Source organism: Crocuta crocuta, unplaced genomic scaffold (assembly GCF_008692635.1).
Source record: "Crocuta crocuta isolate KB4526 unplaced genomic scaffold, BGI_CrCroc_1.0 scaffold374, whole genome shotgun sequence".
Lineage (NCBI taxonomy): Eukaryota > Metazoa > Chordata > Mammalia > Carnivora > Hyaenidae > Crocuta > Crocuta crocuta.
The window spans coordinates 1,780,432-1,796,699 of NW_027532613.1; the positions used below are offsets into that span (position 1 = coordinate 1,780,432).

General features: G+C 43.3%; 1 protein-coding gene across 1 annotated transcript in view; it reads right to left on the reverse strand.

The window, feature by feature from the left end:
- REXO2 (RNA exonuclease 2) overlaps nt 1-367 on the reverse strand; it is a 10,387-nt gene extending 10,020 nt beyond the window's left edge. Inside the window, exon 1 of the mRNA XM_077780525.1 lies at nt 165-367. Within this exon, the coding sequence (XP_077636651.1) occupies nt 165-311 (147 nt within the window). The 5' untranslated portion in view covers nt 312-367. The remainder of the gene's footprint in view (nt 1-164) is intronic.
- Nucleotides 368-16,268: the final 15,901 nt, after the last annotated feature.

The following is a 16,268-nucleotide window of genomic DNA, read 5'->3' on the forward strand; positions in this document are numbered from 1 at the left end:
GAGTCCAGCCTGCCGACCTGCCCCGCGCCGCCCGCAGCCCGGCGGCGCTCACCTGCCACACCTGAGACCCAGAGACCGGCCGCGGGCCGCGGGCAGGCTCAGCTACTCCGTCTACGCGCCGAACCCCACTCGCCCGCCCTCACCCTCCCGCCGACCGCACTCACCTCCAGGTCCACCCAAACCATCCGCTGAGCCATGCTCTCCCCTGCCGCCATGGCTGCGCCACCTTCGCGGACACCCCGCGCCCCGAACTGCCCGCGACTCCCACCCACACCTCGCAACAGCCTGGAGCCCAGGGAGCCGCCTAGCATCACCCGGCACGAGCCGCCACGGCCCCAACCTCTCAGCCGGCGCTGGCGCAGGCGCGATGGTCGCTAAACGTCGCAAACCCGCGGGGAGGCGCCGGAGCGAAAACCACAAGTCCCAGCATGCAGTGCGCCGGCTCGCCGTGAGCCGCCCGGCTTAGCTGCCGAATGGGACGATGGTATTTGGAGTCTCGCCTGCGGTTCCGACCGATTGCCCCACCCCCGCCACGTGTTTTCGGATGTTACTGGACGCGCATGTTTTTCAGAACTAAGTTTATTCGTTTCCCAGAGTTATTTCCTGAGTTTGGATTAGTTGCGAACCGCCTAGTTAAGAAAGAAATCTCTTACTTTGGCCAAAGGAGATATGGTTCTCTATTTACACAGATACTTTTTCAAATATATCTTTCCCCTTTTTGCCTCTCCCGCTCCCACCCCCAATTTTTTTACTTACCTGCCCCTTCACTCCAGGCTGGGTATTTTTTCTCTTTGATGTAATGCAGCAGGGCGGTGCATTTGGCCATTTTTAGGCCAGAAGGCCAAGTCCACTATCAAATCCTTTAGAAATCCTCGAGATCTTGTACGAAGGATCACTTAGCACGTATTAGGTGTTCAATAAGCCTTTCCCTCGTTGGCAGAGGGTCTCTCCTTATTCCTTGTGAAGGGAGGTGGTCTGTGTTTCAGTGCAGCTGCGGGGTATCAGTGCTGATGAAGACGTCCTGCTGCACTCTTACAAGGCCCTCCAAGTTTAAATCTTGTCCTTTTATAACAAATCTGCAGCAAATTAAAATGAACTAAAAACGGCTCTGCCTGCTCTATAATCTGCTTTGGTTTTGACCCAAGTATCTGTAATCTCCTCTGGGCATAGCTATAGTTGTCATCATTTCCAGGAGCAAAGATGGTCACCAACAGGACCTTTCCACCCCGTACTGTCAAATTGCAGGAGTCCTTTAAATCTTGGCTGGACAGTATCAAATTCATGTGCAGAGTGCAACGTTGTCGCAAACATTGGCCTCAGCCTGGAATTATACCGTCTATATTTTTTTCTGAAAGCCGAATTGACACTAATTACAGTTTGTGGTCCATCGTGTAGTAATTCGTACCTGGTGAGCTGGTTTGGTGAGAGAGAAACTTCGTTGCCTAATCAGAGCTGTAAAGTTATGTAGTGTTCTGGATGCCGCCTTCAGCTCCTTTGGTGTACCCAACCCCCACCTGCCAGGGCACATAGAAACAAAATTGTGTGCACAGATTGTATACTTATAAAGATTTATATTGTGCACAATGTGTATATATTATAACCTTATTGCCTGATGAGTCACATTGTTTCCCTGTAGCTTTTTATTCATTTGTAACCTACCGTATAAGAGTCTACATTTCTTCCTTTTCTTCCCCCTCAGTTTTTTTTTTAAATGTTTTATTTATTTCTAGGAGAGAGAGAGAGAGATAGCGTGAGCAGGGGAGGGTCAGAGAGAGAGGGAGTCACAGACTGAAACAGGCTCCAGGCTCTGAGCTGGCAGTCAGCACAGAGCCCGACGCGGGGCTCGAACCCACGAACCGCGAGATCATGACCTAAGTGAAAGTCTGACGCTTAACCGACTAAGCCACCCAGGCGCCCCTCTTCCACCTCAGTTTTTAACTTGATTCATAAAAAGTAGAATCAGTTGACGTACAGAAACTTTTATCAATTGGGCTTTTTATCATCCTTCTAATGTATTATTATTTCTTTAAACTTTCACAGAACATCTTTTGTTTTCAAAGTTACCTGGATCATTGTTCAATTTTATTAGAAATTACAACTTAGAAAATGCTGCTTCCGTATGAGAACTTATATTCTGAAAAGTTTTGACCTTAATTTTAAAATAATATGTAGTAAGCGTCCGACTTTCGCTTGGGTCATGATCTCGCGGTTCGTGGGTTCGGGCCCCGCGTCGGGCTCTGTGCTGACTGCCAGCTCAGAGCCTGGAGCCTGTTTCAGTCTGTGACTCCCTCTCTCTCTGACCCTCCCCTGCTCACGCTGTCTCTCTCTCTCCTAGAAATAAATAAAACGTTAAAAAAAATTATAAAAAATAAAATAAAATAAAATAATATGTAGTTAAAATTATGTGTGGACATTTTTGAAACTTCAGTTTTTGTAGTAATGTACTTTATAACAAGAAAGACACATTTTAGGTGAATGGTGCTATAATGTAAGGAGACTTAATAGCTTATTGGGGTTTATGTACATTGGTGATCTTAAAGATTAACATCCCAAAGCAAGCGCTCCAAATTCACAAACCACACCATGTAAATAAGCAGGACAGACACAAGAACATGGGACCTGAAAATCTGAAGGCAGCCTCATCCCATTCTGGACTCATTTATTTCTCTTTTCCACACCATTCTGCTCAGAGACTTTGCTTTTTCAGTTCTATTTGGATCCTATAAAAACTGCTTTTGTTAACTAACAACAAGGTTATAGTACTAAGAAATCTTGTTCTCTGATATCATAGACTATGATAAACTTTGCTGTGTGAGGTCCTTTTAGTTACAATAGAACATCTCTTCTCACTTAAAGCATCGGAGGCCATGTGAGCCGTGACACAGAAAAGCCTCAACTTCCACCCCAGGGGCAGAGATTCAGATAAAAGGTTGTCAGACACAGCATTCCACATTCATCTTGACTTTTTAGTTTCTAAATGAATAGGGCTCTGAGTCCGCTTCTCAACACTGCTGGTAGTCGGACTATGATGTTTCTAATAGACTCAGTGACAATGTTCCTAACAGAACATGACCAAGGCCTCACGAACCCTCCCTCCCGTCATTGAGAGATCATGATTTCTTTTTTACATGTTTTTTTTTACTTTTATTTTCTTAATTGTGATTAAAATATACCAAACATAAAATTTCCCATTTTAACCACTTTTAAGGGTGCAGTTCGGTGGCACTAAATACAATCACATCATTGTGCAGCCATCACTGCCATCCATGTCTAGAACTTACTCATCTTCCCAAACTGAAACCGCTCATCCATTAAACACTAACTCCTCCTTCCCCAGCTCCCCCCCTCCCCCCCCGCCCCCCGCCCCCGGCAGCCGCCATTCCACTTTCTGCCTCTCTGAATTTGGCTACTCTAAGTACCTCATATAAGTAGAATCATACAATATTTGTCCTTTTGTGTTTGGCATATTTCACTTAGCACAAAGTCCTCCCATTGCATCCATGTTATAGCATGCATCAGAATTTTCTTCCTTTTTAAGGCTGGATAATATTTCATTACACACACACACACACACACACACACACACACACCAGCATCTTGTTTATCTAGTCATAGTTGATGGCCCCTTGGGTTGCTTCCGTCCATTGGTTATTGTGAACACTAACATCGTTTTAATATTTTTTTTAAATTGAGCTTTCTTACCAGGACTTTCCAAGGCCTGCTTTGCTTTCTCGCTTTATAAGCAAAGACTTCTGTGATAATCAATCCAGAGGTGATTCCCCACTCTCCCTGGGTCTTCCTTAGAATCATCCCAAATCCTGTCTTTTTTAAAAATGTTTTATTTATTTTTTGAGAGAGAGAGAGAGACAGTGTGAGCAGGGGAGGGTCAGAGAAAGAGGGAGACACAGAATCTGAAGACAGGCTGTCAGGACAGAGCCCGACGTGGGGCTCAAACCCACGAACCATGAGATCATGACCTGAGCCACCCAGGTGCCCCTAAAATCCTGTCTTTTTTTTTTTTTAAATATATTTTTATTTATTTCTAGGAGAGAGAGAGACAGCATGAGCAGGGGAGGGTCAGAGAGAGAGGGAGACACAGACTCTGAAATAGGCTCCAGGCTCCGAGCTGGCAGTCAGCACAGAGCCCGACGCGGGGCTCGAACCCGCGAACCGCGAGATCATGACCTAAGCGAAAGTCGGACGCTTAACCGACTAAGCCACCCAGGCGCCCCTAAAATCCTGTCTTTTAAAATGTCTTTCCCTATTTCTTCTTCTTAAGAGAGGCCCCTGGTTCCTCCTATTAACTGTGGTAGCAAGTTCCTAAAACTAACATTGGTACAGTCACGTTCTAGTGGACTTTATCTGATATGCTTTAATCATCATCCTATTAAACTAGACTTTAATTTCCAAAATACATTCATTTTTGTACTTTCATAGGACTGGCATTAAGCCATAGAGTAATGGTAGTAGTACCAGTTAGTGGTCACCAATGTGATGAAACTATTTCACACCTGTAAACCGTCCTACAGTTTATAAAATATTTTTAAACAGGCAGTAAATACCTCATGAATACTTAATGGCTGATGATAGTATCTCTTCCTTTCCACTGCCTTACAGAACCTTGTCTTGTGAAATTTTGGCATCAGATTCACTACTGATAACTACAGATAACTGCTATTTACTTCCTGCTAGTGGTCTGAGGAGAGATAAAGGATGATGTCTTTTGCCTTTACCCTTTATCACTGTAAAAAAAAGAAAAAAAACAAGGTAAAAATAAAAGCCAAACATAATCTTCAAAATGCACCTTGCACAAAACGGACACTTTATAAAGGCTTTCATGAAATTTGAATTGCACTTTATCTCAATTCAGTTCAAAAAACACAAATACTTGGGGCGCCTGGGTGGCTTAGTCGGTTAAGCGTCCGACTTTCGCTTAGGTCATGATCTCACGTTTCGTGGGTTCAAGCCCCGCGTCGGGCTCTGTGCTGAGTGCCAGCTCGGAGCCTGGAGCCTGTTTCAGAATCTGTGTCTCCCTCTCTCTCTCTGACCCTCCCCTGCTCATGCTCTCTCTCTCTCTCTCTCTCCTAGAAATAAATAAAAATATTAAAAAAAAAAACCCACAAATACTTGGTGTGTTTTAAATACTCTGCTAGAATACCAAAATAAAAATACACTTATGAAGATAATATTTATTACACCAGACACTGTAACTATGTAAGATATTAAAATAGTCTTACTCTCCAAGAATAAGATGGTTCATTTTGATCTTAGAGTTCTTTCTTTTGCAGATAAGGAAACAGCTTTAATTTTTCCATCTGTAAAATGGGCTGTATGATGATTAAATTCAAGCATATACAATATCTAATATATAATAAGTACTCATTTAATTTATTTCTGTAAGCAAATCAGAGAATGCAAAGCTTAATGCAAGAGAGTTGTGCCGATGCTCCAAAGAATTATAAAGGGTTCTGGAGCCTTATATACGGGAAAGGGATGAGTCCAAATGCAAGAAGAACAGGGAAGAGTTCAGTTTTAGAAAGGCTGAAATCACACTTCGGGAGGGACCACAACACCAAGGGACCCAGACAGCAACTACGAAGAGGGCAGGGACGGAGACATGAACTTGGAAGTTGTCCACATAGAGAGGATGGATGCAGCAATGGGAGAGAAGGCTGCAGGCTGTCCAAACACTACAGCTATAGGCTCAGGCCAGCCTTGATCTTCAGTTTATGCAAACCTAATTTGTAAACTTAGTTGGCACATAAAGAAGTTTCTCGGGGCACCTGGGTGCCTCAGTCGGTGAAGCGTCTGACTCGATTTCGGCTCTGGTTATGATCTCACAGTTCGTGGGATCGAGCCCCGCTCTGAGCTGACAGTGTGGAGCCTGCTTTGGATTCTCTCTCTGACCATCTCTCTCTGCACAACCCCCCCAACTTGTGCGCTCTCTCTCTCTCTCTCCCTCTCTTTCTCAAAATAAATCTTTAAATTAAAAAAAAAAAAGTTCTCAGCTGGATTTGAACATGTTGGCATACACTGAGCAAACTGGTGAGGCAAGCCTACCAGAAGCCCATTTCTTGGACGAGTAAGGAGTGTCCTAGGAGAGAAATTAACCAAAGGAAGACGTTGCCAGAAACAAAGAGCAGGGTGCAGCGCAGAAGCTGACCAAGCTAGGAGGAGGCAAAGGGTAATGCTGACAGCACAGCAACTGTCATGTTGAGATTTGTCTCCTGGCTTAGTCTCTACCGGATGTGTGTGTGAGGTGTGTGGAGAACTGGCGGGCTCCAGGTATTTAGAAGAACCCTTTCAATAAAAGGCACATATGATAATGGTATCACACAACACTGCTTGAGTTCTCCACCGGCACAAAACGAAACAAAAGAAAACACCTGAGCAAATAGGAGCAGGGATGGGGAATGAAGAGGACTGTTTCTTCTCATTCCTGATACTTCCCTTCCATGTGTAGGAAGTACCACTGGCCTAACTGTCCTGGCCTTTCCCACCTGGCCTGTCTTATTTCTCCATGAAAACACGAAGTAAAATTTCAAGATGTGGAACAGGGCAACCTTGTGCAAAGGCAGTGTCCCGGAGGCGGGCTTGCTGAGGAGGCCCACGGGCATGAGGCTTTGCAGACCTGAGGTCCTGGGCTACTCAGGTGGAGGGCCCCAGAGGGAAGTGTGCGTCCTTTCTCTCAGTTCCTCGCTGGCACTCACAGCTTGTTCAGATTTAACCACCTCCCTGTGCTACCAATTTGCCTGCTGATCCCTAGCTACCCTGGTGAGAAACTTGAATTGATTAGTAGTTGTCAGGGCAACCAAATTTAGACAACTCTGTAGTTCTGAATAATCCAATGTAAATGCTACTGGAAATTATGACATCAGGCTACAAGCAGTCTAATGGATTATATTGGACAAAAGAATATGGACATCGATATTCAGTGTGCGCCATGTATAATGCAAAAGACAACAGGCTTTGGAGACAAACTAGCCGAATTCAAATCCTGAGCTGATTTCTGCCTACATTTTCTTAAATAAGTTGACTCTAATCTCTGAGACTCCCTTTCCTCATCTTCAAAACACTGAAAGCACTACTTCATTTGAAGAATTATTTTAAGAGTTTGAGATACTAGGGCATAATGGTACCACAATACTGGGCATGTGGCAGGTGCTTAATAAATAGTATACATAAATCATTGTTATTATTATTTAATAGGCCCACCCTATTCACTGTTTATAAATACTGGTCACTTCTGGTCAGGTAGACAGCATCTGAGAAAATAGACTGTGGCAGAGACTAATCATTAACTATCAAATACACTTCATTTTTGGGGCATCTGGGTGGCTAAGTCAGTTAAGCATCTGACTCTTGATTTCAGCTCAGGTCAGGATCTCACAGTCGTGGGATCAGGCCCAGTGTGGGGCCCTGCATGGAGTGCTTGGGATTCTCTCTCTCTGCCCCTCCCCCGCATGCACATATGCTAGCTCACACTCTCTTAAAATAAACAAACAAACATTAAAAAAACACAAATACACTTCTTCATGCATAATATATCTCTGAGCTTTAGCAGGCACTTTACCACCCTTGTGGCTAGCCGTGGTCACGTGACTAAGTTGTAGCCAATGATATTATTGGATTTCTAAAAGGTTTCTTGATAGGAATTAACTGGAAAGTGTTCTTTACCTTTTCAACACCTGGAATTTTGGCGCAGTGGTCAAAGCCGGAGCATCTGTCCTGGACCATGATGTGATCTTGAGTAGAACTACTGATGAGAACAGTAAAGCGGAAAGACGGGGCGATGTTGGTGTCTCTATGCAAGGTAACTTAGGGGAGCTTCCATGCGAGCTGGAAACTTGGCTTAGGTGAAAGAAAGATCCTTACTTTGTTAAGGCACCATTTTTGAGCCTCTGTTTTTGATAACCTCACACAATTACCCGTACAGAACATGCTTTAGAGATTGCCTATATTTAAATGGTGAGTGAAGAAAGGAAATCAGAAAGAGACAGATAACCATCGGTCAAAATGGTAGGAATAGGAAAGTGTCAAGCAAATGCAGCATCACAAGGGCGCCTGGGTGGCTCAGTCAGTTAAGTGCTGGACTTTGGCTCAGGTCAAGATCTCATGGTTTGTGGGTTCGAGTCCTGTGTTGAGCCCTGAGTCAGTGCAGATCCCGCTTCAGATCCTCTATCACCCTCTCTTTTTGTCCCTCCCCTGCTCTCTTTCAGAAGAGAGAGAGAGAGAACAAAAGAAAAAGAAAATGCAGCATTACAGAAAATAAAGGAAGAAAGAATTTGAAGTGTGAAGTCATTGGTACCAAACTCAGGATGAGGTCAGAAAGATGCCATTGGCTTTGGCCATTGAACACAAAATTCTGCTGCAGCTTGAGAAATAAATCAGAGAACTGCAAGTTAACAAAGTGATTAATAAAGGTTCTTTCTTGGTGTCTCAGAAAGAATGGAAGAGAAGCAGTCTAGGAGTGAACAAGCTTGTTAAGAAGAAGAACCACATTGCCACTGATAAAAGAAAGCTGGAGAGATAAAGGGGGAAAGGTGGGGAAGAATGTAACTGAGGAAAGGGTATCTGCATGCGGTTCTGGAAGAACAATCAGAAGCAGACTGGCTGGGACAAGTCTTAGGATGATCACTTTAACAAAAGAATCCTTCTCCTTCCAATGAACACTGTTTTTTAAAATAATTACACTGTCCTGACAAAATTTTTCAAACATACGTGCTGACAGCAGTAATTCTCTTTCTGCATGATAAATTAAGTGTCATCCTCAAATACTTGCATAAAGTTTTAAATGAGCATACCAGCATTCAGAGTGTAATTTTGAAAGGGGAGAAATCTTGCAACACCAACAAACAAACGTCATGTGGACGAAACGTGATTTGGGGGAAAACGGCATAATTAGCTTAAGTCAGATGGGCTTTCTAGTTTTTAAATTGTCGTTAACGGAAAATAAATGAAGAGTAAACTAATACACCAGAAGAGTGTTCATGAGATTAGACTCTCTTCAGAGCACATCATTTACCTCTGGATTTTAGTCACCTTCTGCTACAACCCAAGCTTTAATGATTTATTTTTGTTTCGTCTAACTGTACATCTCTATTTTTTTTAACGTTTATTTATTTTTGAGACAGAGAGAGACAAGCATGAGTGGGGGAGGGGCAGAGAGAGAGGGAGACACAGAATCTGAAGCAGGCTCCAGGCTCTGAGCTGGCTGTCAGCACAGAGGCCGACACGGGGCTCGAACCCATGGACTATGAGATCATGACCTGAGCTGAAGTCGGATGTTTAACCAACTGAGCCACCCAGGCGCCCCTCCTTTTATTTTATAAAACTTATTGTTGATACAGCTAAAGCAAGCATTGCTTTAAAAGCATACTACACAAACCCCTCAGGACTAGTTCATTCTTGGAATTTTTTGTATCTATTTTGCTTCCTATGAAAAGCAGTAAGAAATACGTACTTCACTTTAGAAAATATTTTGATAGCTAATTCTAACTATTCAAATAGGAAGACATCTTCATTTCCTGTCTTCTGTTTCTGCACTGACCTCAAAGCAGCCTTTGAATTCCATTTTGAGAAGAAAAAGTTAGGGATGTAAAACTTATGGACACAGAAACCTAATCAGTTGTTTCCAATGCACAACACTTCATCTTGGGAAGGTGGGGAGGGGGATAACTGTGGTACTAGGGTGTCTGAGAGTCAGCTTTGGAGTCAAAAAGACCTACGTTCAAATTCTGACATGCCTGTGGGGCGCCTGGGTGGCTCAGTTCATTAAGCGTCCAACATCGGCTCAGATCATGATCTCAAGGCTCCTGAGTTCAAGCCCCGCGTGAGGCTCTGTGCTGACAACTCAGAGCCTGAAGCTGCTTCAGAGTCTGTGTCTCCCCCACTCTCTGCCTCTCCCCCACTCTCTCTCTATCCCTCAAAACTAAACAAATTCTGACATACCTGTATGCCTCTGGGCTAGCAATAAAAACCTAAGTCTTTCTTTCTTCATTTATAAAGAGCAGCAACTGCTTCCTACAACGACTCCTTTAATTATGCTAAATGGAATCAGCTAGACAGAAAAGGACAAATAATGCATGATTTCACCCACATAAAATATCTAGAAAAGGTAAATTCATAGAGGCGAATGTCTGTGGGCCAAAGTGTTGGGGGCGGGGTAAGGCAGCAGAGTTGGCTGTTACTACTTAATGGGTACCGAGTGTGTTTGGGATGACAAGGAAGTTTTGGAAATACAGGGAATGTTGTACAGTGTGAATGTACTAAATGCTACTGAACTTTAAAATGGCTAAAGTGCCAAATTGTATGTATGTCACCACAAAAAATCTTAATAGAATTATTCCTTCATGAACAGGAATTAAAAATTTTAATTTAGGGGCACCTGGGTGGCTCAGGCAGTTAAGCGTCCAAATTCGGCTCAGGTCATGATCTCACGGTTCGTGAGTTCGAGCCCCACGTCGGGCTCTGTGCTGACAGCTAGCTCAGAGCCTGGAGCCTTTTCAGATTCTGTACTTCCCTCTCTCTATGACCCTCCCCTGCTCACACTGTCTCTCTTTCTCAGAAATAGATAAAATATTTTTAAAAAATTTTTTTTAAATTTTAATTTAAAATTAACAGATCGTCAAATTTGGAGGGAGGCCCATCTTCTTAAAATAGAAACTAGAAGACATCAAATCTGCAACTTGATGTGCTTATTCTCCAGCAACGAGTCATTTCACACTTAGGCCTAAATCTCAGTTCTTGCTGTTATTAGTGTTAAGACTTCACACAATCACTAGTCAACATCATAATTGGATTTTCCTTCCAACTTGAAACAGTAGGTGTTCTTGATTATATTTTGAACTCTGAAAAAAAAAACCAGTCAAACAAAGGCATTTGTTTAACAGTGTTGGAAAGATAGACTAGCAAAAAAACTGGTTTGGTCAGAACTTCACCCAATACACTAAAATAAATTTTAAATGGAGTAAACACTTAAATATAAAAACAAAGTCTTAAAAAAGTCCTGAAAAACTATGACTATTTTGAGGTAGGCAAAGAACGTATAAATCTCAAAATAGCAGAATGCACTCAAAAAAAGATAGCTTTCACTTCCCCTACCCATTTATGTGCACGCGCGCGCACGCACGCACACACACACACACACACACACACATTCACTATTTCGGTCAATACTTGCATATGGTCTCTCTTCCTCAAAATATCTTATTTTTCTGTACTTACCTTTCTTCTTGCAACAATGTGAGATGATAACATGCCTCTGTGAGGAGATGAAGTGACGGGAATGATGCAGGCTCTGTGACGTAGCTCTAGGCTATACTGACACATTGTCAGAGAGGACAATCTGCTTTCTGAACACCTTTGACTATAGAAAACTGAAACTACAGAAAGTAAAACCACAGATAAGACTGAACTACTGTACGTGGGGAAAACATTTACCAAAAACATTTCAAACAAAGCTCCGATATTCCCCAATAGAATGAATGTTCAGAGTTAATAAGAAGAACCAAAACCCTGGTAGAAAAATGGTCAAAGAATATGAACAATTCATGAAGACATACAGCTGGCTGGGGCGCCTGGGTGGCTCAGTCGGTTAAGCGTCCGACTTCGGCTCAGGTCATGATCTCACAGTTCGTGGGTTCAAGCCCCGCGTCGGGCTCTGTGCTGACAGCTCAGAGCCTGGAGCCTGTTTCAGATTCTGTGTCTCCCTCTCTCTCTGACCCTCCCCTGCTCATGCTGTCTCTCTCACTCAGAAATAAATAAAAAACATTAAAAAAAATTATAAAAAAAATACAGTTGGCTGATACAAAGAAGCCAAAATTACCCAGTTTCATTAATGATAATAGTGATTTAAAATTAATAATCACTATCTTGATGGAAATACCAACAGACTGGTTTAGACTGAGACAAGGCAAGCTGACACAGAAAAGTTCACATAGAAAAATAAGCATGCAAGAATGAGCCAGCAAAATTTTGGGTAAAAAAAAGACTGATGGGGTGAGCATGGAAGAAACTAGTGCTGCAAGAATTTAGTTTTAGGGCAGGAAGAATCATTTATAGATTGTTAGGTCAGAAATAGACAAGACAAAGGGGGAATTTAGAATATGGCAGTGATGAAAGATGGATTGATAACAATTTGTGTTAGCAGCTAGGCAGCTATCCGAAGAAAAACTTAAATTGGCTCCTGACTTCAAAATTTATACACCAAAATAAAATCTAAATGGAGTAAACATTTAAATGGGAAAAATTCAAAATAAAATTGCTAGAAGAAAACAACAGTAGTTGTTTTTAGTTGTGCTGTTTACCGAATCTAGGTCCTGGAAGAAAAGTATGATAGATTTAATTTTTAAAAAATGGTCACAACTATGGTTCCTATCCCACATTCTTCTCTTACAACATGATCTTAAAACTACTCTCATTAATCACAGGGCTCTGTGCGCCCTTTCCATGGACTGGAGTGGCCCACTGTGACTTTTCTGACGGCAGAATGCAGGGGAAGTGACTTCTCAGGCTAGATTATAAGGTGCCGTGCGCTTCCACCTTTGTTCTCTTGGGATGCTCACTGTTGGAACATGGTCACTGTGCTGAAGGGGTGCCCACGCAGACCCCTATGGAGAGGAACCAGACCACCCAGCTCACAACCACGGCTGAGCTCTCAGCCAGCAGCCAGCACCAGCTTGACAGCTGTATGAGTAATCCACCCTGAAAGGGGATCATTTGGCCCCAGACTGAGTCCCCCCAGTGTTGCTAAACAGAGAAGAGCCATTCCTGTTTTGAGTCCTGGACAATTATTTGGGGTATTTTTTTTTAACACTGAGTTTTGGGGTGGTTTATTAAACAAGCAATAGAAAACTAGAACAAATGGGATATATGCATTTTTACCTTCACCAACAGGAATTGAGCCACCTTTTTGCATCTTAGGCAAAGAGATCCTAACCAATGCATTTGAGGAACATTATAATTATTATTTGTTTTAAAAAAGAGAAAGTATGGGGCGCCTGGGTGGCTTAGTCGGTTAAGCGTCCGACTTTCGCTCAGGTCATGATCTCGCGGTTCGTGGGTTCGAGCCCCGCGTCGGGCTCTGTGCTGACTGCCAGCTCAGAGCCTGGAGCCTGTTTCAGTCTGTGACTCCCTCTCTCTCTGACCCTCCCCTGCTCACGCTGTTGTTCTCCCTCTCTCCTAGAAATAAATAAAACATTAAAAAAAAATAAAAAAAAATAAAAAAGAGAAAGTATAATGTACATTGATGTTGAAATAAAGCAAGATAATTAGGCACATAAAAATGATAATAATTCTGTAAATTTGCTAAAGGAGGCTCTTTATCACATGCAGGAAAATTTCATTCAAATATTCACAATTCAAGATTTCCATGTTAGGGGCACCTGGGTGGTTTAGTCAATTAAGCGGCTGCCTTCCACTCTGGTCATGATCTTGCGGTTCATGGGCTTTAGCCCCACATCCATCGGGCTCTCTGCTGTCCGCGGGGAGCCTGCTTTGGATCCTCGGTCCCCCTTTCTATCTGCCCCTCCCCCACTTGTTCACTCTCTCTCTCTCAAAAATAAATAAAAAATTTTTAAAAAGATCTCCAGGTTATATTAGCAACATTAATAAATACATTTTAAGTGGTACACTTAAATCTTTGTATATCTTTGTATTTCAAGTACCAGTATCAAGATAAATGTAATAAAGAGCCTATCCAATTTAGTTTTTCACTACATGGGAATAAAAACTATCTACTACTATGACTGTTGTGAAGCAGTTACACTCCTGGTATCTTCATTATCATTTACAGAGAGAAAATACCAAAATTATAAAAATAAGTAATTTCTTATTTTAAGCACAAAATACAAGAATTCCAAACATCAAGCCATAAAAGCAATATGGTCTACCTTTGATGCTGCCACACATAATTAAAGACGTGTAGGGACACCTGGCTGGCTTAGTCATTAAGCATCTGATTTCAGCTCAGGTCATGATCTCAAAGGTTCATGAGTTCAAGTTCTACATTGGGTAAGCTCATGCCCTGCTTGGGGTGAGCTCAAGCCCTGCTTCTGGTGAACCCCACTTCTGTCTCTCTCTCTGCCCCTTCCAGAATTCTCTCTCTCTCTCTCTCTGACACTTGCTCACTTGTGCCCTCTCTCCCTCTCAAAAAAGAAAAAAAGGAGGGGTGGCACCTGGGTGGCCCAGTTGGTTGGGCATCCGACTACGAATCAGGTCATGATCTTATGGCTCATGGGTTTGGGCCCTGCATCGGGCTCTGTGCTGACAGGTCAGAGCCTGTAGCCTGCTTTGGGTTCTGTATCCCCTCTCTCTCTGTCCCTCCCCCACTCACACTCTGTCTCTCTCTCCTTCAGAAATAAACAAAACATTAAAAAGAAGAAGAAGAAGAAGAAGAAGACGACGACAACGTAGTAGTAGTAGTAGTAGTAGTAGTAGTAGTAGAAGTGTAGTATGAGAGTTAAGAGTTTGATTTCTGGAATCAGACTGACTGGATAGGAACCAGGTCGCTGCCACTGTGTAATCTTGGGGGATGTTATTAACTTCTGTAAGCCTCAACTCCCACTTCTGCAAAATAGTCATAAGTAGCTTATGACAATCCTTAGCACATAGTAAATACTCACTAAATGCTAGCTATTTGAAAAGTTATTCCTACACCAAGACCCAAACCAAATACGATACACATCATTTTAAATTTGTCAAGAGGCACCTGGGTGGCTCAGTTGGTTAAGCATCCGACTTTGGCTCAGGTCATGATCTTGTGGTTCAGGAGTTCGAGCCCGGCATCGGGCTGTGTGCTGACATCTTAGAGCCTGGATCCTGCATCAGAGTCTGTGTCTCCCTCTCTCTCTGCCCCTCCCCCACTCATGCTTGTCTCCTTCTGTCTCTCAAAAGTAAATAAAAACATTCCAAAAGTTTAAGTAAAAATAAAAAAATAAATTTGTCAAGTAATGTTGCTTTCTTTAGAAGTTTAAGTTAAAAAAATTAATTTAGTACATTATATAATATAACAAATTATAGTTATAAAAAGCTATAATACAGCATAATACATAATAAAGAAGGAGTTGAGAAATATGGCCTTAGAGAGGAGATGAAATGTTTAAATAGTAATGGCAATCTGAAACGAAAACCCAAGAGATAAAGCCTGGAAGGTGGTCTGTATGCTCGTGGGAGGAGAGAAGCACCAAGGAAAGAGAAGACATCCCGAAGGTGTGTCCTTGGTGGGGCGCCAGGGGTCAGATATCATCCTGGTGTGAGGGTTTTCCACTGTGTGAGCCAGAATTCCCTCCCCTGTCTAGTTGCATGTAGAGTTGGTGTTCTACAGCAAAAATTTCAACTGGCGTCTGTTCCTGGTCCCGGGGAGAGAGCCTCTCCATATCCTTGGAACTCCCCACGTGAGAAGAGCATCTCTGATATTCATGGTAGGTCCCTAGATAGTCTCAGCATGGGGGCCGGCCACGCTGGAACAATCAGCCTGTTGAGGCTTTGAGCCAACTTAATACCAGTCCAAACCCTGGGGAGAAGAGGGCTGGAGACAGAGTTCAATCGCATGGCCAAGGGTTCAATCAATCATATGTGTGTAACGAAGCCCCAGCAAAAAGTCTGGACACCGAGCTCGGATGAGCTTCCGGCCTGGTGACACGCACTGCCTGCCAGGAGGCGGATGCGTCCTGACTCCATGGGGAGAAGACACGGAAGCCTTGCATTTGAGACCCTCCCAGACCTCACCCTATGCGTCTCCTCTCTGGTCTCATTTTGATTTGTACCTTTTTGCTGTAATAAAACCGCAACCATAAGTGTAGATCTTAGCTGAGTTCTGTGAGTCATTCTGGTGAAGTATCAGACGTGAGGGAGTAGCGGAAGGCCTGAATTTGCAGCAGCTTGGTCAGAGGTATGGCCCAGGAATCCCGGCGTTTGCAGCGAGTGTCTGAAGCGAGGACAGTCTCCAGAGAAATAAGCCTTCACCTGTGAAGTTCGGCCTAACTCCAGGTATAGGGTTAGAATTGCACTGCGGTCTGCACCACAAGGGAAATTTGCTTGAGACTTGGACATCATAAGGAAAACAGCAGCTGTATTGTCTACACTCCAGAAGATTAAAGGAGGGTGCCAGGCACCGTGGGAGCTCGTGCGCGTTGTTGCCCATCTCCTGGCTCACCTTGCTGGCCTGGGGCGGCGCCCAGGCTGTGGCTCCCCCGGGTCCGGCCGCATGTGCTCCAACTTCTCTGAGCCCTGGGCCAACGATGCGTGCAGTTCTGGGGCTGCGAGCG